Consider the following 27,929-nt stretch of genomic DNA (forward strand, 5'->3'; position numbering starts at 1 on the left):
TATAGACTTGAATCAGCAGCTAATCTGCTCAATGTCTTGCACAGAATCAATCAATCAATCAATCAATCAATCAATCAATCAATCAATCAATCAATCAATCAATCAATCAATCAATCAATCAATCAATCAATCAATCAATCAATTTCCTCTAAAGAAATGTGACTGGCGCTTGCATGTACAGTACCTCATTGCCACAGTCTGAGATGTCTCCAGGCTGTTAGCAATTCTTATGGTCTGATGTTTAATACTTAAAGGGGTTAGGGGTTTGTTCAAAACTCCACATAGGAGCAATAGTAATAAACCTGCTTGTTTAAGCAAACATCACTAAATATGTTTCTGGAGATAAGGACAGTTTTCACAGAAACCCTGGTGCACTGTCAGGACCCTTTGCTAGCTGCAGCTCAGCTTTGATTGGCTGGCTGTTACCGGCGCCAGCTCATTTGTTGTTTGATTCAGAGCGGTAGGACATCTATCAGCTATCTGTGCCTGTACAACAATAAAACAGCCAGGGAGGCAGTCTTCCCTTTGTTAGCAGAATAGCTAAAGGTTGTGTAAACGGATGAGTGATGTGGGGTACTTGCAGTGTAATTGGCCACTAGAGAGCAAGATCTGTATTCTCAGCAGAGCACAAGTCTTGAGTCAAATTCATCGGTAGGTCAAAACAGGGAGATTGTTGTGCTGAATCATGATGCCTTTAGCTCAGCGAACTCTGGCATAACGTTTTACATGAGCAAATGCTACCTTGCGGGTAGGCAGAATTGCATGTAAGTGATCAATTTAGTATTTGAGTTAGCCAAGATTGTATTGTTTATTGAGAGTGCAAAGAATAATGAATCTGTTTATTTGAAACATAAGAGGCAGCGCTAGAAATACCTTTGGGAACAGACACAGTTCAATCACTCACTCAAGAACACATGCAGGCCTGTTCACACCAAGTGTAAAATGAAAAAAAGCAAAACAAATTAAAAGGAAAAAGCACTTTGCTCATTCACATGCTTCAATGCAAGATATTATAGAGATAGTTTGATATGGGAACATCTGGTATAATAACAATCACAGGGATGTTCTATTAGTAATTATAGTACAGCTGTTGTGCTCATAAGATACTAAAACAGCTCTGTGTTTATCTAGAATACAGTCCCACTACCTATTAGCTCATGTTATTGATTAGTTTTTTTTTTTTTAAAGCAATGTATATGATGGAATGAATGAATGAATGAATGAATGAATGAATGAATGAATGAATGAATGAATGAATGAAATTTGCCAATGTTTTTTAACCCTTTAACTATCACCCCCATTTTTGAGAATAGACATGAAATGCACTATACAAATTTAAATGATTATATAATGCTTTGTTTCAAAGAAGACACTCAGCAGATTTTTGCTTTAATATCAAAGTATGAAAAAGTTAAAGAAGTTTAAATTTACTTTAAATCAAATATACTGTACTAAACTTTTTTTATTTTTATACACAATTTTTATTTTATCAAATATATTTTACTCTAAAATTGCTATCAAATGAAAGCCATATGTCTAACCAAGTTGTGTTCCAAATTTGAAGTTGATATCACAAAAAATTAAGTTCCTATGAAATTTTGTTTAGGTGCTGTACCAAAAATAGCCACTGGGTGTCACCAACATTCTATTGATTTTTTGTTACAAACTTATACATTTATGTCCAAATATCACTTCTATCACAAAGCAGACACCAAATATGGAACCAAGAGACTCAGACCTTTCCGATGATGTGTGTTTTGTCAAAATTAGAAAAGGATTTGACTATAAAGTAGCTAAAAAAAAAAAAAAATCATAATAAAAAAAAAATAATAAAAAAGTAGTATTTAGTATGAAACATGACCCTACCCTCTAGGGGAGGAGCTCGGTAAAAGAAATTAAAGTACCGTTTCCATGGTAACGCAACATCCGATTTCAAAACGGTTTTGATAGGCTGAATCTTGAGTTCGTAAGCTTTCAAATGATAACTGATGATGATTACTAAAATATGTGATATGAAAAAAAGTCAATAAAGGCTATTTTTTTTTCAGTAACTATGTTTACAAAATTACCAAAGCATTTTTAATTTTTATGTAACTATAATAATAATAATAATAAACATATCTGTGATTAAATGTTTGAGGAAAAAGTTACAATGATTTTTTTTTTTTTTGTAATTCAAATATGTAAACGTGAGCTCAGTGAAATTTAGGCAAATTTCTTCAGGCAAAAAAAAAGGTCCATTGTCAATAGTGTAGGGATGTTTGCAGCTTTCTGTTCTGTCAGTGATTGCAAACATGAGTGAAAACTGCATGGGGAACTTTTCCACCTCACATAGATTCCTATTGAAATGCCTGGATTTCACCAGTGAAATTTTGCCGAGCAGCGATAAATGTGACCCCATGTTAACTGAGAATCATGTTGATGCTAGTTCAAATCCTGCGTGAAGCGGCACAAGTAGGACCAGTTATGTTGGTGCCGTGACCCGGATCGAAAGCTCCCTGGCTTCAAGAGGTTTCCCTGTTAGAGTGGCTCATAGCATGCTGATTTGGTTACAAATTCATAAACCTCACATCATATCTTGTTCACATTATAAGTTTGTTAGATGAAATGTCTATAACATTGTTCTCTTTTTTCATCTCACTTTTTCATATCTTTCCTTGCAGATCGTTTTTGAAGCCACAGTCTCATCCGAGCAGAAGGGTTACATCGGCCTGGACGACATAGTGCTGTTAAACTACCCCTGCTGTAAGTTATGCCCTGCTACACACAGAAACACACTCTCACTGACCTTTTCCAGCCTAGAGGGGGGCGTATGACCAGGTCGGCCCACCCGGAATGAGGAACAAAGGTGGCCAATTCCTCTCATCAGAGTCTCGGGGTACTTGCTTTTGATCTGAATAGCCATCATAAAAGACAATTATCCACTGACACTTTGCCTTCCATTTCTCTTGTTCTTGCTCACGTCCACTTCCTGCGGCTGACCTTTTGTGCAGATATCACTCCATCTTTCTGTCCCAGCGGTCGTCGTCTTAGATTTATTTATTTTCTGTGGGAAGAAGAAAGAAAAAGGGCTTCTCTCTTTGGCTTTTGTGCCCTGTGTGCCGCTACTTAATCTGTTGCTTCGCTCAGGTGTGAATAAGAGTGAATCTCCTGTGTCCATCTCTGTGCTGTTATTTTTCTCTCTTCTCACTGTTCCTGTGTCCTCACTCACCTGCTGACCTACACTCCATTAGCTCTGCTGGAAGTTTGTGTTAGTGGACACCTCATAATTCTGCTCCAGTAGTTTGGACTTGGGCGCTCCAAGCCACGGCCCACTGTGAGTCTCGCTACCTGCTGACTTCTGGGAAATGCAGTGCAGTCATGCTGACAGGAATGCTGGAGAAAGGAGATTGTATGCGGATGGGGATCGTGCTGTTGAATTGTGAGACTCCGTTTGTGGGCTGCTTTAATTTGATGGAGTCGACTGTAGACCTCCTGCATTTCAATTTTGCACCCCACAGCAAGGATGTAATTGCAAATGCTCCAGAAACAGGCACATGAAGACTTTTACCCAAAGCCCAGTGTTGAGCTTTTACATATATTTAAAGAGTTCATTTTTTTTCTGCATGAGTGCAGAGACACTCTTATGAGAGGGAGACAACTTAACAAAAGTTTGATCATTAGTGGCAAATCCCTGCTTTTACTATTACTTATACATAGGGTTAATGATTTGAACAAGCTCTCTCTACACCACTTGGGCGCGTAACAATCCTACAAATCATCTTTTGAGATTAAATCTATTACATTTTATGGTTACATTTTCTGGGCTACATTTCACAAAATCACTGTGAGCTAAGTTGATCGTTGAGAACATTGTTGGCAGTGATCTTTGCGATCAACTTGGGCTCGCAATGCTTCTGGGAAATACCTGGACAGTTTAAAGCTCTCTGTTCAAAATGCTGTTTTAGGCTGATAAAAGCTTTATTATTGTGTTTGAAAAATAAAAATAGAGGCTCTGAAATGTGCAAGAACCTTATAATTGAATTTCTTGCTGTACAATTTCTTCCTTATACATTTGAAAAGCTTTCCTAGAATCTCTAATTGCACTAAAATCATTGCTGTCTGCCCAGACTTAAATAATGTAGACAGGGCTCTAAGTGACACTTTCTTTTAAATTGTAATAATATTTCTCAATATTACTGTTTTCACTGTATTTTTTGATTTTGATTTGGTTATGCATTCTTAAAATGATTGCAAAAGTATCCCAGGGGTGAAATCAAATTAATGAACTCTGAGGTTTAGCTAGTAACACTTTATGGGTGGGAAAATATTAATTTACTGATAACAGATGGCCATGTTTTTTATCAGCATTTTTTTTTTTTTTTTTTTTTTAAGTTGCATTAATATTTAAAAACACTCAATTATATCTACCTTTGCAATTTTCTGGATTCTACTGTTGTGGTGTATAGTACAGTAACAGTGAACTTTAGAGACAGGAAGATGATGCTCTGTTTGGCAAATTTACACATTGCTGATGGAGACCAACTGTAAACATTGCAAAAACTGCTGACAGTCTCTGCAAACCTAAAATAAATTGCTAACCGATCACTCTATATTCCCTGACATGACATTATTTTGCTTGCTATGTGTGCTTGCAAGAAGTATTCATGTTTTCATGTTTACATCAACTAATTATATGTACTGCAGTTATTATTATGCAGTTATTAATCTATTTTCTTTACTATAAAACAATCATTAACACTTTATTTTATAGTGCCCTTATTACATAGTTACATGTACTTACTGTAGTAATAACAGTACATTATGCATAATTACAAGCAACTAGCTCTAAACCAAAACCTATTCCTAACCATACCTTAAAGTAAGTGACATGTGGTTAATTTATATTACTCAGTACATAAATGTATAACTACACTGTAACAAGGACATCTTAAAATAGAGTAACCAAACAATAATTTAAAATGTAACTAATTATATACAATAGTAATACAAGTAAATTATGCATAATTACAATTAACTAACCCTCAACTAAAGCCTAACCCTAAACTTAATCCTATAGTAGGTATGTGTAGTTAATATTACTCAGTACTTATTTGTGTAATTACACTGTGACAACATCACCCTAAAATAGTGTAACCTAAACCAAATTATTATCCCTATAAATTTGCAATAATATAAGCAAACATCACATTTGTGTGGCACGCATTTCAAATCAATCACTAAAGAAGTTTGATTATTTGAAGATAGTTGCCTTTGTAGACAGCACAGCAGCTCACTAAGTTTTGAAACACCATAACTAGCTAGTTCCGACTGTAGTAGCGTATGTAATTTCTTCTGCAATCTTCAGCTGACTGTGCATTACCTGAAGTACAATTCTCATTAATGGTAATGGATGATAATATAGAGTGTATCTGAGAAATTAAAAGCTATCGAGACATACTGTCTGATCAAGACAGACCGGCTCGCCTAAGAGCCGCTGTTTGTCTCTGAAAAATTCACCCAGAGGCCCTTACCGCAAAACCTCACCTCAAGCAACAAGCATTTGTCGTCTTGAATGGCAATGGAAGAACCAGTCCTGGGGTCAGGATGAAAGACTGTCACCATGGAGACAGGTTTCCCAAAAGCACCAGATCACTGTGGTCCTCTGCAGATGCAGCCGCCCAACAGATATCTGTTCACCAGTGGTGTAAAGTATTTGAGTAAATGTAATTAGTTACTGTACTTAAGTATCTTTTTGGCTTTTGTAGTTGTACTGAGTATCAAAGATATTGGCAACTTTTACTCTCTACTTGACTACAGTTTTGAACAAGTAAATGTACTTTTTACTCCACTACATTTGTGATGAGTAATGCAATTACAAATTACATTTTTCATGGCGGCTAACTTTTTCTGCAGCAGTTTATATATAAAGAAGCGATATCACCATCTAAGGGCACTGAAGGTACTATATCTTGAGCATTCACCCAAAACTTGTCAACAAGGTTATTTTGAGGCATGAATGTGAGTGCATTAGCAGGTAGTTGCTGATCGCAGGTGATTGATTTATTAGATGAGGAATTGACTGCAGCTGGTGATGAGGCTCAAACCAGAATGTACACTTTGACTATTTCATTTTTCCTTAACATCGTTTTATTTATTCGCTATATTGACAAGACTGTTTTGACGGATATTGGTTTACTTATGGCCACTTGAGATTAACTGAGACTTGAGAGTTTGTAGACATTTAAAAGGTTGTGTCGACCTTGATTTATTGCAATATTGAGGTGTTCAGTTTTATTTTGATTTTAGAAAATAAACTTGATTTCTCATCTTACAAACCGATTTTTTCTTATTTTCACTGGCAGTCTCTCAGGACTAGTGCATCTCTGAGCCTACATTCAGCACGAGTAAAATACTTAAGTACTGTTAAAATCAGATACTTTTACTCAAGTCGTTTTGGAATTAGTTACTTGTAACTTGTAGTGGAGTCATTTTCAATGCAAAGTATCTGTACTTTTACTCAAGTATGGTTTTTAGGTACTGCTGTTCACACATTTTCACAGAGGCTGCGTGACAACCAGACTGCCCAACCTTAGGCATTCACACTTCCCCTTTCCCCTTTCCAACTCTTGACATTTCTGTGTTTGTATCTGGTTGTTTTTTCCACATGTGTTCTCACCAACAAAATCTGTCAAATCCTTGAATTTTGCTTTGTTAGACCTGGGATACACTAGACGATTTTCAACTCTTAACCAATTTTAAAACCATGAGAGATCACAGACATAAGGGCAGTTTAAACTTTTTTTACATTATAATCCTCCAAACGCACACACGAGATGATTCGCCCAGACCACAAGACCACAAACCTGCCGATTGTAATAACGATTTCACAGTGGCAAGTCAAAAGACATGAGATCTTGATTTTGAGATTTTGAGTGAGATCCCAAGTGAAATTTTATTTACAACAATCCAAAGTGAGTAAAGCAAACAAACATAAACTTGACTAAGCATGACTTGACAACATAACAGTCACCAACAGCAGGTTACAAAGAACAAAGCTAGACCCAAGAACAATGAAACATGAGGGCTATTTATACAGAGAGACTAATGAGCAGACAAGGGACACCTGTGCACAATCAATTTAATGAACCAATCAGAGAACATGACACATGACCAGACTAAACCAATTAGAACATGACAAAAGACTAGGGAAGCATAAGACATGGCAAGAACAAAATAACGGACATGAAACCTACGCATGAACAAAAACCCAAAACAGACGTGACATCAGCATTTATAGCATGACTTGATAAAACAACATGCTTGAAGGAACTTTAGAATGGACTGGCTTATTCTTGTTTTCCATAAGCCTTTGTTAATATTTATTATTATATGTAAATAACAAATATAGTAATATATTAATTATTAAATCTATTATTAATATTAAATTACTTGTGCTATTAAATCAAATATCAGGAAGCCATTTTGTTGACATGTAAGGACAAAGTAAAGACAAATGCTGCGTCCCAATTCGCCTACTTATACTACGTCCTAAAAGTATGTACTGTTTTTGTAAAGAAAAAGTACATACTTTTGAGTGTGTAGTAGAAGATTATGCAAGTTTTGGGACATACTACCTCGTCATAACTGCGTCTTTAACGGACGTTCTGTTGCTTAGTTACTCAACCTGTAACTGTTTAAACTACCCTGTCAATCATCTTGTCATAGTTAAAATCCTCCACATTGAATTATATTTATTTTCCTACTGTTTCGGAGAGAAATGTAGTCGCACGTTGATCTGCCAGTCATGGGTCTTTCATGCAGAGAACTCTCCTCGTCTTTGCATTATGATGCATTTAAAAGTTAATGACCAAACACATCGTTATAAAAGTTCACAATGCTGTTGCAGATGAAATATAATGTGGATAACATTTAATAAATATCTTTTTGTCAGGTTAGACACTGCTTATTAATCATTCAAGCCCCTTTATCTTAACCGTCGTACCTCGCACGTCCATCATGTTTGTAGTTTTTAAACACTTTTTATTCGTATTTGTAGTTCTAATCGAATCCTCATCCACAGCGCAATGTGTTATGGGCAATATTAGCCGTTAGAAGTGTACACGGATCTGCACTTCGAATTCTAACCGGAAAAAGTACACCATCCGGGTATCTTTGGAATACTCATTTCAACATACTACGATTTGGGACATACTAATTCTTTTTTCGAATACTATTTAGGACGCATAGTATGCGAATTGGGACGCAGCAAAAGTATTAAAAAAAGAGAAATTGCATTACAGAGATGACCACTGTAGACCCCCAAGACTTTGTGAAAATGTCAGCAAGTCTAATACAAATATAAGAAATTGGCAAAATTTGCTGACTGTTGACGTTATTTTCTGATTTATGTAAGAGGTATCCAAAATCCTTCCTGTAAAAAATAATATGTCAACTAAAAAAAAAAAAAAAAAAAAATGAACTTGGCTTAATCCAATCTTTAGATTTATGTTCTGAAAATATATGGAATTTAGCGAATATTTAATTAGATTAGAGTGCATCATTTGCATATTTAAACATAACGTTTCAGAAAACCTGTAATAATAAACAACAACAACAACAACAAAAAATAAAAACCTGATGTACTGTGATAACTGGGGAAGTATGGTGATGTATAATGGTGTGTGTGTATATATGTTTTCTCCATTGATGATTGTTATTTTTGGTCCGAAAATTTTTTTGTATAAAACTGTTGTAACTGTTTTTTGTTGTTGCTGTTGTTGTTGTTGTTGTTGTTGTTGTTTTTTTTTTTTTTTTTTTTTTTTTTTACACACATGGAACCAACATGAATACAAAGCTATATTTCTATGAATTTGGCAAACAGAAATACAAAAGAAGGAATATGGATTATGGGAGGATTCCATTAAGCAGTTTTAGATTCACTGATCAGTGGCCAGATTTAGGATGTCTGTAAACTATGGAGACATTGTGACAAAAACAGGCCATTGTGTTTACCCAGAATCCTGTGCTCTTGCCAAAGGCAGTGCTGTGAGGTTTTTGCTCAGATACCACACGGTTCCAGAAGTAGAGCGAAATTATGCCTCTGGAGTCACAACCAGAGCAGACAGGCTTGTCTGTCCTACATTTTCCTTGTTTGCTTTACGGATATTTTCTAAATCGACTAGACGGAGGGTCGTCCGAATGTCTGAACAACTAATCAGCCTCAAGGAAAAGTTCAGGTTCATGTTAACAAGACACCAGTTGTTTCTTCGAAGATCATTTACATAGGAGGTGTTCTTATATTCAAAAACAGAAAGACTGAGGTCAAATACAATGTAAAAAAAATGTCTCGAGCCATGATTTTAAAAGTTTTGCCTTGATCATGTCAAGAGATGATGGAAACAACAGTAAGAATGGTCAACATTGTCATTAAAAAAAATGTTTATGATAACGCTGCTTTGATAGCTGTCAGAGACTTTATGTTTAGTGATGACATTTAGTGATGTAACTTCTCAGAGAGGGTGTTATCATGCTTTTAGTCTGACAGTTACTGTTAACTTTCTCTACAATTTTCTTCAGAAAAAGCATTTCTATCCATTACGGAAAAGCAAAAATATGTTATCACACAAATATTTTGTGCATCCTATGTTTCAGTTTGATTGAAATGGGCTTTTTTTTTTTTTTTTTTTTAATTTGTAAGTAATTTATATTTTGGCCTTTTTTATATATAGTCAAACCAAACCAGTTTACTTTACTAGTTGGTGCAGGACACTATAGTTAATTTATGTAAGTGAGGATAGCAAAATAAAGTAAACTGTGACATATTATACCCAACAATTCTTCATACTGTGGACCACCAGTAAAATCGATACAAATTTGGGACCAAAAATTATTCAGACACTTTGACCTGACCATGTTTTGCTTAAAGGTGCAATATGTAAAATTTTTGCAGTAAAATATCTAAAAACCACTAGGCCAGTGTTATATATTTTGTTCACTTGAGTACTTACAATATCCCAAATGTTTCCAACTATTTGTAAGTTGTGAGAAAATTGCAATTTTAACCAAGGCTCCGGGACGTGTGAGGAGTCGCCTGTCAATTGCGTCATACCCGCGTTAACGTGTCTGCCTCCGTTTCCTGTATTATTTTGTAGAAACCATGGACCAAACCAAAGACGCTTTAAAATATTACACATTTTAATAGTCAAGGGAACATCTGTTTTGATAAATGTATAGACAGAAAATGAATTGTTGTTATATAGCTCAACACATTTAGTCCTATTGTTTGTCAATTTTCTTGATTTTTTTTTTGAGTGCCATGCTTTACCATGCCTCAGAGAAAAACACTATTTTGTCAAATAGCTAACATAGCATAATCAGATGCAGCTTTAACAGTAATATATAATTTTATCCATGATACAATACATTTTAAAATTAATTGCATGCCATTTATCAACACAAGCCATCCAGTATTTAATATGATATTTTAAAAAGCGGAAGTGGCGCCGGCGCCGGCGACTGTGTCATAATAAAAGTTCTGCTGCTCATGAGTCACGTGTTGCACAATCGCTCCAGCGGCCTCGTTCAGCTCCACAACACTCGGTCCTGCTCTGCTTCATACTACAGTAACGTTAATAATCGCTTCCATGAACATGGTTTCTTCCCAACTCCAATCCCTATTCTTTTGCACCGTCCATTGAGATGGAGACCACATGTCCCAAGATTCCGCTCTAAAACTTGCCGTCATCAAGCTACACCTTTGTTTTGAATAGGCTTCTAGCGACCTCTAGCGGACAAAATTATTAAATATTGCACCTTTATCTGACATAATTAAGATTGTTTTTTTTTCTGACACAGTTTAACTCTGAGATCTTGTCATATTTTATTACCATTTTTTTAAAATAAACTGTAATAATGAATGAAATGTTCAAGGTGTCTGAATAAATTTTGGTTTGACTGTACCTTTATTGGATAAGATAGTATTTATTTGCTTCTCTCATTAAAAAAAAAAAAAAAAAAGTTTAAATTGAATTAAAATATTTTTAAATTATTACCAACTGAACAACCCCATGCAACTAAAAAAAGCTATATCACAACACCATGTGACTAGAATCATATGATATTTTCTTCTGTGGTGGCCACTTTGAACATTATTTCAAGCGTCCTCTCAATTTTTCCAAAATATTATCTACAATAATAAAACATTTTGTTGGGTACATTGTTATGGTTTGCAATATTTTTTGTGATTTCAGTTCAAATTGGACCATCAGACCCATCGATAGTCAGCACATTGTTTACATAATGGCACTTTTTGCTATATTGGAGCTTGAAGTTCTGTTTGTCAGCAGCGCACAAGCACTCACAAGTAGAGGAACAAAGATTTACTCTCCTCTGAAAATTGCTGCCATCACGTATGTTTGTCACTAGACTTAATCCTTAAAATCAATGTTATTTTACTCTTATATTCAATAATAGGGAATTCTTCAGTGCAACCAATACACACACATGGTATTACAGCAACAAAAATGGCAGTTAAACGACCAACATCTTAATTCAAATTATGAGTTACCTATTAAACAGTCAATAAAACACCATACAGCTCTGGCCTCAGCTCACTCAGGCAGAACAAACTGAGATTTCATTGTATCCATTTACATCTGGCTTTTTTAAATCGCTGCCATAGGAAAGCCATCATTAAACTTCACTTATTAGTGACGTGTTAGCAGACTGATGCAATTATAGATGAGAGCTGGAAGGCCACTGAAGAGATGTATTGTGTGGAAGCGAGCAAAGTGCTTTTCAAGAACCGGTCTTTAGGTAAAAGCTATAGAATTTACTTTAGATGGTGGTTTGCGAGTGTTTTGAGCATTCAGCGCTTGCAGACTTCTCATTATGATGCTCTGAAAAATATAGAAGGCTTATAGGAATTGAACGTCTACCTCCTGTCCAGATCGCTATTTTGTTTTGCATTGGTCACGTTGCATTCATTCAGATTCACTCTAACAGAAAATAAATTTGGCAGTGCTTGTATTTTCAGCAAAGTGTCGGAATAAGTGAAGTGCAGACATGTTATGGCATCGGTGCTCTTGATATCGAGAGCGTGTAATGATTTTATACTGAGCTGACAAGCACAGGCAGATAAGAACAAATGAGGCATTCCGTGGGCATAAAGACAAAACATGACGCTCAGAGATAAGTGATATGAATGGACTGCATAACAACTAGGGAAATGGTATAAATCATTTTTATTTTGCATTTTATTGGTAAAAGGTGAGGGCTAAAAAGATTTAAGAAGTAAGAAAAGAACAAATACTACAGGGAATATTAAAAAAAAAAAAAAAAAAAAAAAAAAACTCAAACACATACAAAAATGATTATTAAATTAATATGAATAGAAATGATATGCACTGCCTGTTATGCCCATAAGTAATACAGTGATGATAGTAATTTGGCTTGTCACTACACCAAATTGTTTTAAATTGAACAAAACCTCAACAGTTTCATAATTCTCTATATCACCATATAATGAATTAAAAACTGAAAATGAATAGTTAATAACGAATTACACAACTACAGTAAGTAGGCAATAATGTACTCGAGGCTGTGCTGTATCGTGAATAAGTCATGGCTGAAGGGCGTTGTAAGGCACGACGTTAAGTGGATTGCCTGCAACCCCTTCAGCCGTGACTTATTCACGATACAGCACTAGCCTCAAGTACCTTATTGCTATTATAAAATGGTTACCACACAATACAAATATTAAAGCCAAACATACGTATCAGTGCAACTTTCATGAAGTAAAGTTTAACTAAAAGCCTTCCTTCCGCTGGAAAAAAAACAGTCCCTGACCGTGAACAGCAACAGAAGTTACATTATTACGCCATTAGATGGCGGCAAAGGCTGTCTTTATGAGTGTGTCAGTCCGTAGCGAAGACTTTTACATTGAAAAGAATGAATTGTTGTGAACACGGGACAAGACGCAACTGACAAATGCTTTGACTAGCGCTGTCAGTCATGGGAAAACCCCTTAACTGTTAAAAGGACAGGATAATACATTGGACATTTAAACAGATTTTTTATTATGAACATAGGACTGACCTCAAGGAAAATGCTAAATCTGAATGCAGGTAATAAACTCCCTCAATCAATCTCTTTCTCACAATACTCTTCTACATAATACAGTGAGCTTCAATGAACAATCAATTGAGAACATACAATTTACGTTGCTAAGAGTTGTTGCTAAGGGTGTTGTGTAGTGATACACAGAACTGTTGGGTGAAGCAATAAAACACAGCTATTAACCAATCAGGACAGGACAGGAAGTAGCCTTATATTCAATGGAAGGAGAATGATGGTGTGAAGAACCCAAGAACAGTTTATTGTGAAAGTCTCGAAACATAAACATAAACTTCATCCAAGATGTGAAACAAAACAAAACATGAAACTTGAGCTGAACCTGGCTATAAACAATGACCTGGGGCCACATTTATAACCATTGCATATGTACAAAATGGGCATAGAAACATGTACAGGATTTTCCATGCACATATCAGGATTTATAAAAAATAAACTTGCCGTAAACATGTGCGTACTGTTCAGAAACTCTAGACCACGTGTACAAACTCTTTTACTAGAGTGAGAAAAGTAATGAAGTAAACAGAACGATTTTAAACTCAGTTTTGATATACGCATTTCCATTAACATTCCACTTTCAATAATGTTGATAAGCACTGAAATTACATAAAGTCATTGTGCAAAAGTTAAACAAAAATTATATGAATTATGATAGTGGATGTGCTACTTTTAATCACTTTTCCTGTGACATGCTGTTTTAATGACTAGGCACACAATAATACCTCTTAAACTAAACTGCAGATCTCATGTTATGACAAAATATTTTTGAATTGTTTAAATCAATTTAAATACTATTTGGCCAGTGGAAATGAATGAATCAACTCTATTCAAAAAACTTTATCTGAAAAGTATGTTATACAATTTTGTTTTTAATGGATATTTTGATATATTTATTCTAAAACATAAGGATATTGGATGATTTTTATCAATGTAATGTGTATGGCACAAATGGCTTTTTTAAATGGCTTTTTTCTGTATCTAATATTTTCCAATGTCTTGTACCTTTGACGCTATTACCGTGGTGTCACATGGATGGGAATATGCATGGAAATGATATGCAGATGAGGTTATGCATAGTAAAAATAGGCATTGTAAGCTCCATATATGGTGATTTTGGGGAGGAGACAGGGAGGAGACTGGATCTTCTGCTGACTGGGGTCTATAAAAAGATTTTTTTGCACAGGTTCTGGCATACGCATGGCTTATAAATCTGAAAACTTTTGTGTGTACACAGAATCTAGCTTTTCTACGTACGTACACTTTTAGGATGAAATATATGGAAAGTTTTATAAATGAGGCCCCTGGAACTTGAAACATGGAACAGCATACGTACTTCAACACACAACAAGGACCATGGCAAACATGGGGGCTTAAAAAAAGACAATGAGTAATCACATGACATAAACAACCAATGAAAAAACAGAACTGATAACTAGGTATTAGGAAACGAACCAATGTGAAAGAATGACGACTATATTCATTTCCCATGGTATTTACATGGTGAAGAATATCACATTACCTTAAAATGATTTTTATGATTTTTACAAGATGACAATACAATTGTATTTACTTGTTAGTGTAATATTAAATGTTTAACAAGTAATAAAGTAACATCTTTGAATTATATATAAATATTTCCAGCAAAAGGTCCCAAAGAAAAGGAAGATGATGACGACAACGATGACGATGATGATAATGAAAAGGTTTATTAGAACAATCCAAACTGATAGTCAACATGCGAAACAGCCTGTAACATAAGACACGAACAATACCGGACAACTAAACATAACACAGGCAGAAACCTAAATAAATACACAGTGATGATTAACTAAAATATGAACAGCTGTGATGATGACTGTTAGTGTCCATTGTAACTGATGAGTGGCGGGAAACTAGAACAAAGGAGCACATGTGATTAATGACAATAAAGGGCTAGTCCATGAAAACCAAAACAAACTGAACGTGACTGTGACACAAATATTCAAATGTGATTAATTGTGATTAATTTGATTAATTAATGAGTATGTCATGCAATTAACTTGATTACAGTTTTAATTTGCTTAACATAGTAATAATTGTTACTTCTCTTTGTCCACAGATAAAGTGCCTCATTTCTCCAGACTCGGGGATGTGGAGGTGAACGCAGGGCAGAACGCCACATTTCAGTGTGTGGCAACCGGACGGTCTGCTAAGACTGATCCCTTCCTGATGGAGGTTAGTGTGTGTGAGGGAATTTGAATTTTAATAAGCTGCTATTGCTTAATGAAGCAGCAAGCTTAGAAAAAACTATATTTGGGATGTTAAACTGCTGGAAGTCGGAAACATGTGACCTTCAGAAAAAGAAGAAGAAAAAAGCTCATTAAAATTCAGTGCACTTCCTTTTTAATTAAGCAGAGGCAATTGCACTTCCTGGCCTATTTGATGTGTAGAGGATAGATGGAATTATTTTATTATTAAATGCAATTCATCTGTACATTATGCGCAGTGTTATAAAAATATACAAAAGTCATACTTGAATAAAGGTGAATCAAGTAATTCAATAAAATATCTAAACATCTTTAAAACAAGGTAAGTGTGGTTGGGAAGAAAAATGCATAAGGTGACATTTTTAGGCAGTATACCTTGAATTGTCTGTATATTTTGGCACTTTTTTTTTTTTTTTTGCTAAATATATTATTTTACCCAAAAATGCTAAAATGCACATTTCTTTTAATAACATATCTATTAATCCTTGATACAAGATAAATGTGGTTGTGAAGAACACTGAATAATATATTAATACCTTTTATATTAGGCAAAACACCTTTTCTTTTTGTGATAAATATCATCATTATCACCAATATAGCTTTATTATTTTATTGCAGTCACAAAACTAGCAAACACATCTAGGGAAATGTATCAGGGGAGAAATATTAATTTTCCTTTCAAAATGTAATGGAACATATAGAAGCTTGTTTCCTCAACGGAATAAAAAAGAAAAGATAATTGAGTTATAATGTCAGAATTGCAGGATATAAACTCACATATGCAAGACATAAAGTCAGAAATCAAGATATAAACTCACATTCTGACTGTTTTCTTTTTTCTGACTCTGTTTATATGTCACAATTCTGACTGTTTTCTCACAATTCTGACATTTTTTTTTCCTCAGAATTGTGAGATATATACTTCTTAGATATAAACTTGCAATTGTGAATTATAATTTATGTCCAATTATGAAGAATATTGACATTTTTGACTGACATCACAATTCTGATTTTATAACTTGCAATTGACAGTTCGCAAAGACCCGCCCCCTTTAGTTACTGTTGCTATGTCCGACAAGCCATGATGATCTTTCGCCACACATCATGTTCTCACGCAGTAAAAAATACATTGCGGAGCAAAGAGGACACTGACAACACGTCGACAGACAAGACAGAGCACGTTACTTTTGATATGAAACAAATTTCAAATTAAGTTCAAGCGGCTCGTGAACCGATCATCTCTTCCACCAGTTCATTTATAGCATCAAATAAACATAAATGAACATCAGAAGAAATGTTGTTTCAATTGCGGAAAGACATCAGTACATACCATTTTTCAAGTTGAAGTCCACCTACATCAATCTGCCAACTCCCCTGACTGCTTTGTCGGACAAAATAGCGGATTCGGCATTATGATTGGTTAGGTCGCCTATCAATCAAACTCGTGGTGAAGGGTCAATTGCTAGTTTATATCATTAAATTCTGAAGTCACAATTGTGAGATTTTTGCAATTGCGAGAAAAAGTCTGATTTGTGAGATAAAAAGTCACCATTAACCTTTCTACTATTATTATTATTATAATTCAGTGGTGAAAAAAAGCTTCCATAAGAACATTTTATAATAACATGAAAATGTATATAAACTGTATTATGTATATCTCTAATTGGTAATTGTACCTTAAATTATGTCACTGATAGCAGAATTCACTTACAGCTTACCACACAGAATTTTCTTGAGGAATTTTATCTAGTATTCCCTTTTCACATCCAGTTTTTGATTTATGGTAAAACTAATAGGACTATAATATGTGGAGGTACCCATTAACATTCTCATAAATCTCAATGTCTGGTGCAGACCCCGCCCCCCAGAAGCAATTTGAAATCTTCTATCTTTGCTCATGGACCACAGAATATTTTGAGGCAATAACCTTAGCCACAAATGCCACATAATCTCTTTACAGCAACAGGAAAGTGATGTCATGGCTATGATTACTGGCTGGTGGCACCACAAAAGTTGCACAGTTCAAAACCATTAGTGAGCAAAGTAAGTTGTGATTTCAAAAGCACAGAAATTTAACTTCACATTCTTAGCACCCACCATGCTAACCAACTAAATCTTGAGCCTTCAGCATGACACCTTTTAAGAGACATTTTTTGCGTTGTTTTTTCTCCAAAAAAAAAAAAAAAATCCACACTTGTAGTATATTTAGTCACTGTATTGTGTCTTTCCTATGACTCACCTTCACTGCTGTCTCAATTTTGACAGCATGTCAAGTTAGAAAAAGTAAAAAAAAAAAAAAAGAATAAATAAATAATAATAATAATTCCTTAGACACTAAATGTGGTACTTGAGGCCCACTCAATGAAACCATTCACTCATATACCTAATCTTTAGAGCAAGTCTGCAAAACTACAAGCACATTATGTGCTTTAAACTCAGTTTGCTATTTCTAAATCTGTACAGCTCTAACAAGCCAATAATGTCATTCTTCAGGTCAAGTCAGTTCATTATTGATTCAGTTCCATAACTGTGTTTAATTCATAAGTTGTGCGTACATACTGTATACAGTCTATTTGTGCACATGTATGTGTGAGTGCTATGACCAACTCCTGTGCACTCCACTGCACTATGAACAAGCAAAAGACACAGTGTTATGCATTATTCACATCTGTGTAGTTTGGTGTGTGTATAGCTAATCATTTTATGTTTGTGTGTAGAGTTACTATGCAAAAATAAAATTTTTAGAAGAGTTGAAATAGTTTTGTATGAAGTGTTTGCTTTTGCATGTGTTTTTTTGTTATGTGGTTTTGTGTGTAGAGTTTTGAGAAATGGAGCCATAATTAGAACTGTGTATAAGACTTAAAAAAAACAAAAAAACAAACAAACTGTAAAATGGCTTTCTAAAACTGTGGGAATGTGTTCCATTGTAATGCGCTTCTACCTGTTTCTGAACACAAGAATTAATCCAGTGTGAATGCCCTCTATCAGGCTGATCCCCAGCAAAAGCTGTATATGATGGATCTGTTCGCTCTTTCGGTTTTTATGTTTGGTATTAGAGCAGAGGTCTCACCCCAGGCCATGTGTTTTATAATCATTTCACTGTCTTATTTATGTTGTTGAGAGGTTCAGTATGAGTCCATTACTCTGGAAAGGTCACACAAGTTTGAACTTGGTTGTGTTAGAACAGTCCAGTATTAAAGCAAGCTACAGCAAATTGAAAATCCACTCTGGAAATTCTGCCCATGTCCAGAAGTGTTTGACACTACTTGTCTGTTAAAGGTACACAGTGTAATTTTTCCATTTTTTCCCCCAAAAGTTTACACCTAAAGCATGTTTTTGTAGTTATATAAAACAGTATGAATAGCCCTTTCTATGAATAAAGCAATTGTGGTTAGAGTTTCATATTCTTTTGAGTGAGTACTATTAGATATGCGAGATAAACCATTATCTAACATAAAGTGAACACAGCATGAAAAGTAGGTCATTATAAGCACATTAATTGTCTGCATTGCCCCCAGCCGCACACACACACACACACACGCACACACACACATAGTGATGATGGCTATGGTTGTATCCAGCAATTAAAATCACAGAACTTTATCAGAACTTTGTCATAATCTTTTCAATTGCTGAAAACCTATTTTAATTAATAAGATTTAAATTTGATTATCATAATGTCATATTTGCTTTGTTATAGCATTACAGAAAGTAACATTTAAACAAGCAAGCAAATGTCCATGACTCATTATATAGTGTATCATTTAATGTGTTCAAACTATTAATACATTTATTCAGCTATTATAAGATCAAACAAATACTGTTTGGTAGGGATGTGCCAGAAGCCGAATACCGTATTCTGAAATACATGGAGAATTGGCTTCAAAATGAATAATATTATAGTTAAAGTATTCATCAGACCCTTCTCTTATTTTCTGGATAACAGATGAGCCAGGGGTAGCATGATATTATAGTTAATAAACCTCTAAAATCAGTACATAGTAATGAGTGAATGCATGTAAACTATAATGAAATAAGCACAATGATTGCAAATCAATCAATGCATTGCCATCTCTGCACAGAAATTAGAGCCTGTCAGGAGTAAAATTAAAATAAGCCTAATACATAATGCTTATTTTCTACTATTTGATATGTCTATTTAAATGTTTTAAACCTTGTACAATATACACAAGTGAGTGTAATCTCTATGGAATAAGTGCAGTACGGCTGCAAATCAAATCAAATTTGTCGTATCTCAGAAATCAGAGCTTGACGAGTAAAATCAACTGAGATAAAAAAAAAAAAAAAAAAAATCTTGCACATTTTCTACTATTTGACAAGTCTATCTAAATATTTTAAATCCTGTAGATATGATACTTCATATGTTTCTCTGTCTCACTCTCTCCCGGGGCCGGCAAGCATTTTGTATTCTTTATAGTTTGTTGAGATTTGCATACACATGCATAATAAAACTTTTTCGCAATTTTAGACCACTGATTTTTTTTTTTTTTTTTTTTTTTTTTTTTTCAACTTCCACATTCTCTAATCAGCTATTTTATGTAGAATCCTTGGAAAGTTGGTTGTGGACGATTGCCCTGACATAACTCACAGAAACTAAAAAATATATATATATATATATACAAAAAAATAAAAAAAAATAAAAAAATTATATATTTAAATAAAATGTATAATTATATATCTTTAAAAAAATGGCACTTGAGTTTTGTATTTATGACAATAGGCTTTAATGGCTCATATAGTATGATATAGAATTTGGAGCTTGTACTCAAGGAAAATTGCTGATATTGATATGGTCAAAAGGTAAGATGAAACTCCGATTTTAATGTAAATCAGATCTTTACAACAGTTTAGCAGACTGCTCTGCTCTGTAGTTTTTATTGTGAGGGGCAAAAGTGATGTATGGATAATTAAGTATATCAAGTAAACCTAAGTAATCATTTTTAAATATTACAAACAATGTAAATTATTCTTATGTTTGTATTTCACAGCAAAAATAAATAAATAAATAAATAAATAAATAAATAAATAAAAATGTACCACGACCTGAAGGGGGATGATTTACATTTACATAAAAGACACTTTACTAGCTAAAAATGTATGAACTATCAATCAGACAACATAATGCATGTATTCATGTAGATTGTGTAAAATAGGATTTTCAGCAACATTTTGATCATGTTGATAATTTAGAGGTCTTGTACATTTGTGTATCAAATATGATACAGTAGTGAGTAAAATACTGTATGGGGATAAGATTCATCTCAAATCAATATTTGGTCCCATATTCGGTAACCTGGAGCTACTTCGACATTCCGTTTATAGAGTATTTTTGACTGGACAAAATTGCAGTGCCACTTAAAGGTGCAGTATGTAATAATTTTGTCCGCTAGAGGTCGCTAGAGGCCTATTCAAAACAAAGACGTAGCTTGATGACGGCAAGTTTGAGTGTGGAATCTTGGGACATGTGGTCTCCATCTCAACAGACAGTGCAATAGGAATTGGGAAGAAAACATGTTAATGGATACGATTATTAACGTTACTGTAGTATGAAGCAGAGCAGGGCCGAGTGTTGTGGGAGCTGAACGAGGCCGCTGGAGCGATTGCGCAACACAAGCCTCATGCAGCGGAACTTTTATTATGCCACAATCGCCGGCCCTGCTTCCGCTTTACCATATTATGTATCATATGTATTGACAGCACAATTTGTATTGTGAGGTTATGATGTAAAATTATGATAACTACACTGTAGCTGCTACAGTAACTAACAAAATCTATCCAATACTGGATTTCGTAAGTGTCTGAAAAAGACAATTTTCACATGCCACCATTACATATTGCGTCATGCTATATGGCAATACAATACAGCAAATATAGTTTGACAGTAAATTATCAAATTAATTGATTACTGTTTAGTCAGGTGATATGAAAACGATTACCACTTGTTCAACAAATATATACACTCGTGTACATTCAAACACAATAATTGGGCATACATAGCAAACACGTGTTGAACGATTTGCGCGAGTAGATTACATACAAAGCCAATGCAAAGACGCGATCAGACTATGGGTCTAGCGTTTGGCGTGTATGCCCCATAATACTAATCGCGTTGATCGTTATAATGGCATACATTTTCTGTAAAGATACGAATCAAAACAACTCACCTGTCGAGTAAAACACAAGCGAGATCGGCATCTCTTTCTAGGTGAAGTTTGTCGCGAAGCTCTCTCCATCTAGAAAATGCAACACCGATATTGATCCTCACTCTTTTTTCTCTCCTCTTGTCCCAAACTCTTCTTGGGTCGTTTGGTTGGCCTGTACGCTTACGTTTACGGGAGCTGTCCTTGTTGACAGAACCAGATGGTAAACAGTAATTATGTTCCATAAATAAGTAACACAATCCACCATATAATGTGCAAAAAGTAAATAAGGAACAGCTTGAAGCAAGCTAGTGGTTTGCTGGACGCTAGACACTACTTCCGCATTTGTCCACGACACTGTTGTCATGTGGTTTCTACGTCAGTAAAGGCGGTAACAAAGGTACCTGACGTCATTGACAGGCGACTGCACTGCCCCGTGTCACTGTTTAGAATGGGAATTTTCTCATGATTTACAAGTAGTTGAAAACATTAGAGATATTCTTAGTAATCAGCTGGACAAAATATATAACACTAGCCTAGTGTTTTTTAGATATTTTACTGCGAATATCTTACAAATTTTACCTTTAAAGTGTTACTCATCTGATTCCTTTGTTATAACAAAAAAATTGTATGACGCATGGGAAATACATGAAAAGCTCCTCAATAAATGATCAGCCATTTGATTAACAAAGCAGCTAACCTTCAACATCAATCACATACTGTTTTATTGGCAGTTTTCTCTTTACTGAAGCTCCATTTTCTTTGTCCCAGTGTATAATCTCTCTCTCTCTCTCCAGGTGGTCAAAGTGGGCTTGAACTAAAATTGAGTTCTTGCTCCATCATTGACTGGATCCTCTATTTATATAGTTCTCAGTGATTACACATCAGAAACACTTTCTGGGTGACTGAATTTGCTGGGGGCATTTTTGCATTTTGAGTTTCAAGTCCCAAGGCTTTAGTTACGAGGACTTTTTTGTTGTTGTTTTTCCTTTCTGTTTTTTTTTTTTTTTTCTTCTTTTTTTCTCCATTTCTTTCCAAAGCACTGTTTCTTTTGTATGCAAATCCAATTGGAAAATTGGTTTCAGAACAGAGGATGACACTAGCTCTGTTTCTTGAGCTGAAGCTAGTAGACCTCTTTGCTACTGCATACACTTTCTATATAGGCAGCTTCCTTCTAAGGCCACATCCTAATTATGATGGAACCCCATGATATGAAAAATACAAAGCATGTGTACTGGTGATTTTTTTATTATTATTATTATTTTTATTGTTGTTATTATTTGATTTAACAGTTTAAAATCTATTCATGCAAGTATTGCATAAAATATAAGCAAATTTTAACCAACACTTCTTTTAACTCTATCTGCCATCTTCAATTGTTTATTCACTGTTTATGGGATTGACTTATCTGCATGCTGGAATTTGGCCAACACTGTTTTCTTTGCATTGTGAGATCACTTTTAATGTTGTAAAATAGAATCTTGTGCAAAAGCTCTTTCTCACACACAACATTCTATTACACACAGGTCAACACAGGTAAATAACATAAAATAATGTGAAAATTTAATTTCCTCACATTAATTATTCCTCGATTCTGCTTTTGAAAACATTGTGATTTGCACATTTACACACACATCACATGAGACTCACATGCTCCCAGCCTTTAATTAATATAGTTAATGTCTTCTTCAAATCCTCACCACAGGCGAAACACTTCACACTGATATTTTCTTATATCAGTTATCGCTAACAACCAGCATATGCATTTAAATGATACCTAATAAGGCTGTTACAGTTTTACAAAAGCACATTTAACTTGCACTTACACTGCAGCTATTGCAAGTGTGCCTGTATAACAAATGTACTTTACTAACTAAAATGTAGAACTTAAGATTCAGATTCAGTGCAGATTCAAAAATAGCATGTCAAGATTTGACATGACAGATGCATGTGTCTTAACCAAACAACACAACATTTTAAAATGGAAATGAGAATGAGATACAGAGAGCTGCCATGGACTGGAAGATTATCTGTGAATAACCGAATAAATCATCCGTACTCTGCGCTATTACTTATTTGTGAATCTGTCTTCATTTGTTTCGGACAATTGGTCAATAACTCAGAGCGATATGGCAGATATCAGCAGTACGTTCATCATAAGGTAGTGATCAATCAACGTGATCTCATGAGAATACATGTGAATTTTTACATAAAGTGTGGTTCTACCACACATATATTTACTTATGTTTTCATAAGTGAGTTTACTCATCTACTTTATATGAAATAACATTTCTGTGCTCATTTCGGAGGCTTACATAATGTTAAAGTCTACACTTTGAAACCTCAAAATGAATAACATTTCTGTAATTGTTTAACCATTTTGTAATATTTAGTTTGTTTGCTGTGCGACACAGAAGGCATTTTCTCCTATGCAGCGACTGACAAGATACACCAAAGCACAACATAAATTCACAAATCACATAAATTTTATTTGTTTGCTGTACTCCAAATCTTTAGAATCCATATGTTTGTAAGGTACAGATCCAAATTCAGCTTTTTATCCGATCTTCATCTTCATTCTCTGGTGCGACCGTCACGATCAAAGCCCTCTCTTGTTGTGATTCAAATTTAAAAGATGCGCCCTCGTGAACCTTTACGACATGGTTTACGGCACTGATATCGAACGCTCATTGGTTCTCACCTGCTTCGTCACAGATTGCAACATGCCGTGTTTCAGTGGGTTGACATTTGAAATGAGTACGTGCCATCACGGAGAGAAGTCGGATTCATATTTTCATGGATTAATAACTTAAATTCTGCTCTGTACCCTATAAAAAACTACTACCACCAGAGAGGACTGCGACTGGAACATTTTCGCAATAAATAAATAATTGTGATTGCGGTTGTTTGTCTGTTATTCTTTTATTTATAACAGTATGGTTTTAAAGGTGCCATAGAAATGAAAATTGAATTTACCTTGGCATAGTTGAAGAACAAGAGTTCAGTACAGTACAGTGAGTCTCAAACACCATTATTCCATCCTTCTTATGTAAGTCTCATTTGTTTAAAAGACCTCAGAAGAACAGGCAAATCTCAATATAACACCGACTGTGACGTAACAGTCAGGATCATTAATATGTACGCCCCCAAATTTTGCATATGCCAGCCCATGTTCAAGGCATTAGTTCAAGGCGTTAAATGTGGTTAAAGTTGCCATTGTTTCTTACTGTATTCATGGAGACAAGCCGTCATTATTATCATTATTAAACACCTGCAGTCTGTATAACTCATAAACACAGCTTCATTCTTTATAAATCTCTCCAACAGTGTGTAATGTTAGCTTTAGCCCGTTAGCCACGGAGCATAGCGTCAAACTCATTCAGAATCAAATGTAAACATCTAAATAAATACCATACTTACATAATCGGGTATGCTGCATGATGAACACGTTGTAAAGATCCATTTTGAGGGTTATATTAGCTGTGTGAACTTTGTCTATGCAATGTATTATAGAGTCCGAGCTTGGGGCGGGGAGTGCCAGCATTTAAAGGGGAAGCACGCTGAATCGGTGCATATTTAATTATGCCCCAAAAGAGGCAGTTAAAAAATATATGGGGTATTTTGAGCTGAAACTTCACAGACACATTCGGGGGACACCTTAGACTTATATTACATCTTGTGAAAAAGTGTTCTAGGGCACCTTTAAGAAAAGGTTTAAGGGAATGTGTAGGATTAGCGGCTCATTTTAATGCTATATTATTACTAAAATTGTCATTTTCCTACACATTTCTGTCCATTCTGTTTTATTCTTTTCACATTCTGTATGAAATGGATATGTTTAGGTTCAGGATGGGGTTTAGGGATCTTACATTTATCTACAAAAAGATAAAAGGGAAATTATACAACTTTATGACATGAAAGATTTGTAAATATTTAAATTTTTCGCTATAAATGTGTCAATATTGTACATTTTAGCACCTTTCTAAACGTAAATATATATATATATATATATATATATATATATATATATATATATATATATATATATATATATATGTTTTGTGTCTTTGAAAGTTATGTATTAATACCTATGTATTAACAATGAGACCAGGCTGGATCAGTGACCTCACTTTGTGGTAGAATATCTATATCAGTAAGACTGGTTCTATGTGATATATTTAAATCTAGAGTATGTTTAAAATGATGAGTTGTTCTGGTGATGTTTTGCTTGATCCCAAATGAGTTTAGTAAGTCTGTAAACACAAATCCCAACACATCATTTGTATTATCTACATGAATATTAAAATCTTAGACAAGCAGCGCTTTATCAAAGTGGACCAATAGGTCTGAGTGAAAATCCACAAACTCTTTAATAAAATCAACCCTGGAGGACTCATGTAGTCACCAAGTTCCCAAGCAACGTTAGAGTATAAAGTGGACCATCAAAATAAAGTGTAACCTTTTTTTCTTGTATCCGAAAGTATAATACAGCCTCCAGCTCCAACTGTACCGTATACAAAGGTAGACACGCATCTGATATATTTGGCATTAGAACAGAAAAAACAGTAATTTTCTGTTAGAAGAGTTAGAATGTAAACAAGAGTAGCCGAGACCACGCTAGTGATGCTAACGGGTGATATCAAAGCATTCTGATTGTTTTTGATATAGAATTCTACTGGGGATATGTTCACCCTATGTAGAAAGAGAAAATGATTAGTTGTAAAATTGGTTGTAAAATGTTTTTGAAGTAGAAAACAGAAAATTAAGAATCAACTTGACGGAACTCCAAACTCAAAACCACGCGGCAGCAACAAACAGGAAGTGACAGCCCATCTTCCCTGTTCATTAATTTAACCTGAGGTCTCTTGTCAAGCAATGGCAGTTCAGATGCTTTAATTGCAGCTTCTGTTTTGATTCTGTTTTGGCTTTGAGCAAATCCTCATTGGGCTGAGATTCTCTCTTAGCTATGTTTGCACTGCAGTTTAAATAGTAAAAAAAAAAAACATCTGTCTGTGTACATCGCTGTTCACTAGCAGAATCTCTGCCTCCTTGTTCTTTGGCAGAGGGGAATAGTTCAAAACGTTCTAACATTAGAAGGTTTACTTCCCGGTTTAATTGATGTGTATTATTTATTTTGATGCTCTGGTATGGCCGTAAGGCACAGTGCGGTGAGGCGAAAAATGGTGATATTTACTTCATTTGTGTAATTGTCAGCCATTTCAGTCTTCTGTTTATTTTCTCTTCTGCTTTGCCAGCACCATGAATGCTTCAAGAAAGATTAAAGCTGTTGAAAGTATATTTTCAGGCAACAAAGGATGTTGTGTTGTTAGGTCTTAAACTATGTGGGATTTAGGAATAGTTCTCCCCAAAATGTGAATCCTGCCATCATTTACTCACCCTCATGTTGTTCAAATCCTTATTTCGAATACAAAAGGATATATTTTGGCATGTTCCTGCTGGTCTTTGCATTCTAATGAAAGCCGATGGTGACCAGGGGCTGTTATGCTGCAAACAAGAACAAAAAAACACCATAAACATATTATAAAAGCAGTCTATATAACTTATGAATAATATTCCTAGTCTTCCAAGCTTGTGTTGTTTTTGTTTGTTTTTTTAATGGTTGTTTCTTGTTAACTAAACCTAAATCTATTAAAAAGATTTTAATTTATTGAAATAAAGCTAAAATAAAACATAAATATTCAATGAAAAACTCAAACATAATAAACTTAAGTGGAAATGAGAAATGAAATAAATGGAAATAACTGAAAAAGTTGAAGTTGAAGTACTAAAATGATGAAGGGTGAACATTCTCTCTCTCTCTCTCTCCTTTCTCCGATCTAAACGCAAAGTGTGAAGCGCACGGCGCAGGTGCACTCAGGGCGTGTCCAAATCCACTTTTGCTATTTTAACGACGGAAAAACGGTCCGTGCGCCGGGGCGCATTTTTGAAATGGGTTGTCCCTATTCTCTTAATGAGTAATGGGCGTAACGTTCAATAAACCAATCAGAGTGTCATCTCCCATTCCTTTTAAGAGCGAGATGCGCTCGCGCCATGGCGGATTGCTATTTACATGCCGGAATTTGTTGGCGGAAAAGCTGAACGCTTTTCAAGCGAAGAAACTGATCTGCTCGTGCGCGAAGTTAAAGCGCGCGAGCAGATCATCTACGGGACAAGCAGGATATAACATTATATATATTATATAATTATATATTATATAACATATAAAATTATAAAATACACTGACTTATTAAACACACCGATTCAACTGAGGAGTTCAACGAGTGATGTTTTGCTGAAATTACCTGTTAAGTGGCCAGTCAATCTTTCAGTCGTGTGCGTTGGATGCAGGCTTTCAAATAGCTCCGCGCGATCAGTCAGTTAATATGTGTGTGTATTGGCAAGATTGTTC

General features: G+C 34.9%; 1 protein-coding gene across 1 annotated transcript in view; it reads left to right on the forward strand.

Annotated features, from left to right (window-relative positions):
• ptprua (protein tyrosine phosphatase receptor type Ua) overlaps positions 1-27,929 on the forward strand; it is a 320,172-nt gene that overhangs the window by 172,607 nt on the left and 119,636 nt on the right. Inside the window, exons 4-5 of the mRNA XM_067411023.1 lie at positions 2,664-2,745; positions 15,212-15,327. Of these exons, the coding sequence (XP_067267124.1) occupies positions 2,664-2,745; positions 15,212-15,327 (198 nt within the window). The remainder of the gene's footprint in view (positions 1-2,663; positions 2,746-15,211; positions 15,328-27,929) is intronic.

Source organism: Chanodichthys erythropterus, chromosome 15 (assembly GCF_024489055.1).
Source record: "Chanodichthys erythropterus isolate Z2021 chromosome 15, ASM2448905v1, whole genome shotgun sequence".
Taxonomy (NCBI): domain Eukaryota; kingdom Metazoa; phylum Chordata; class Actinopteri; order Cypriniformes; family Xenocyprididae; genus Chanodichthys; species Chanodichthys erythropterus.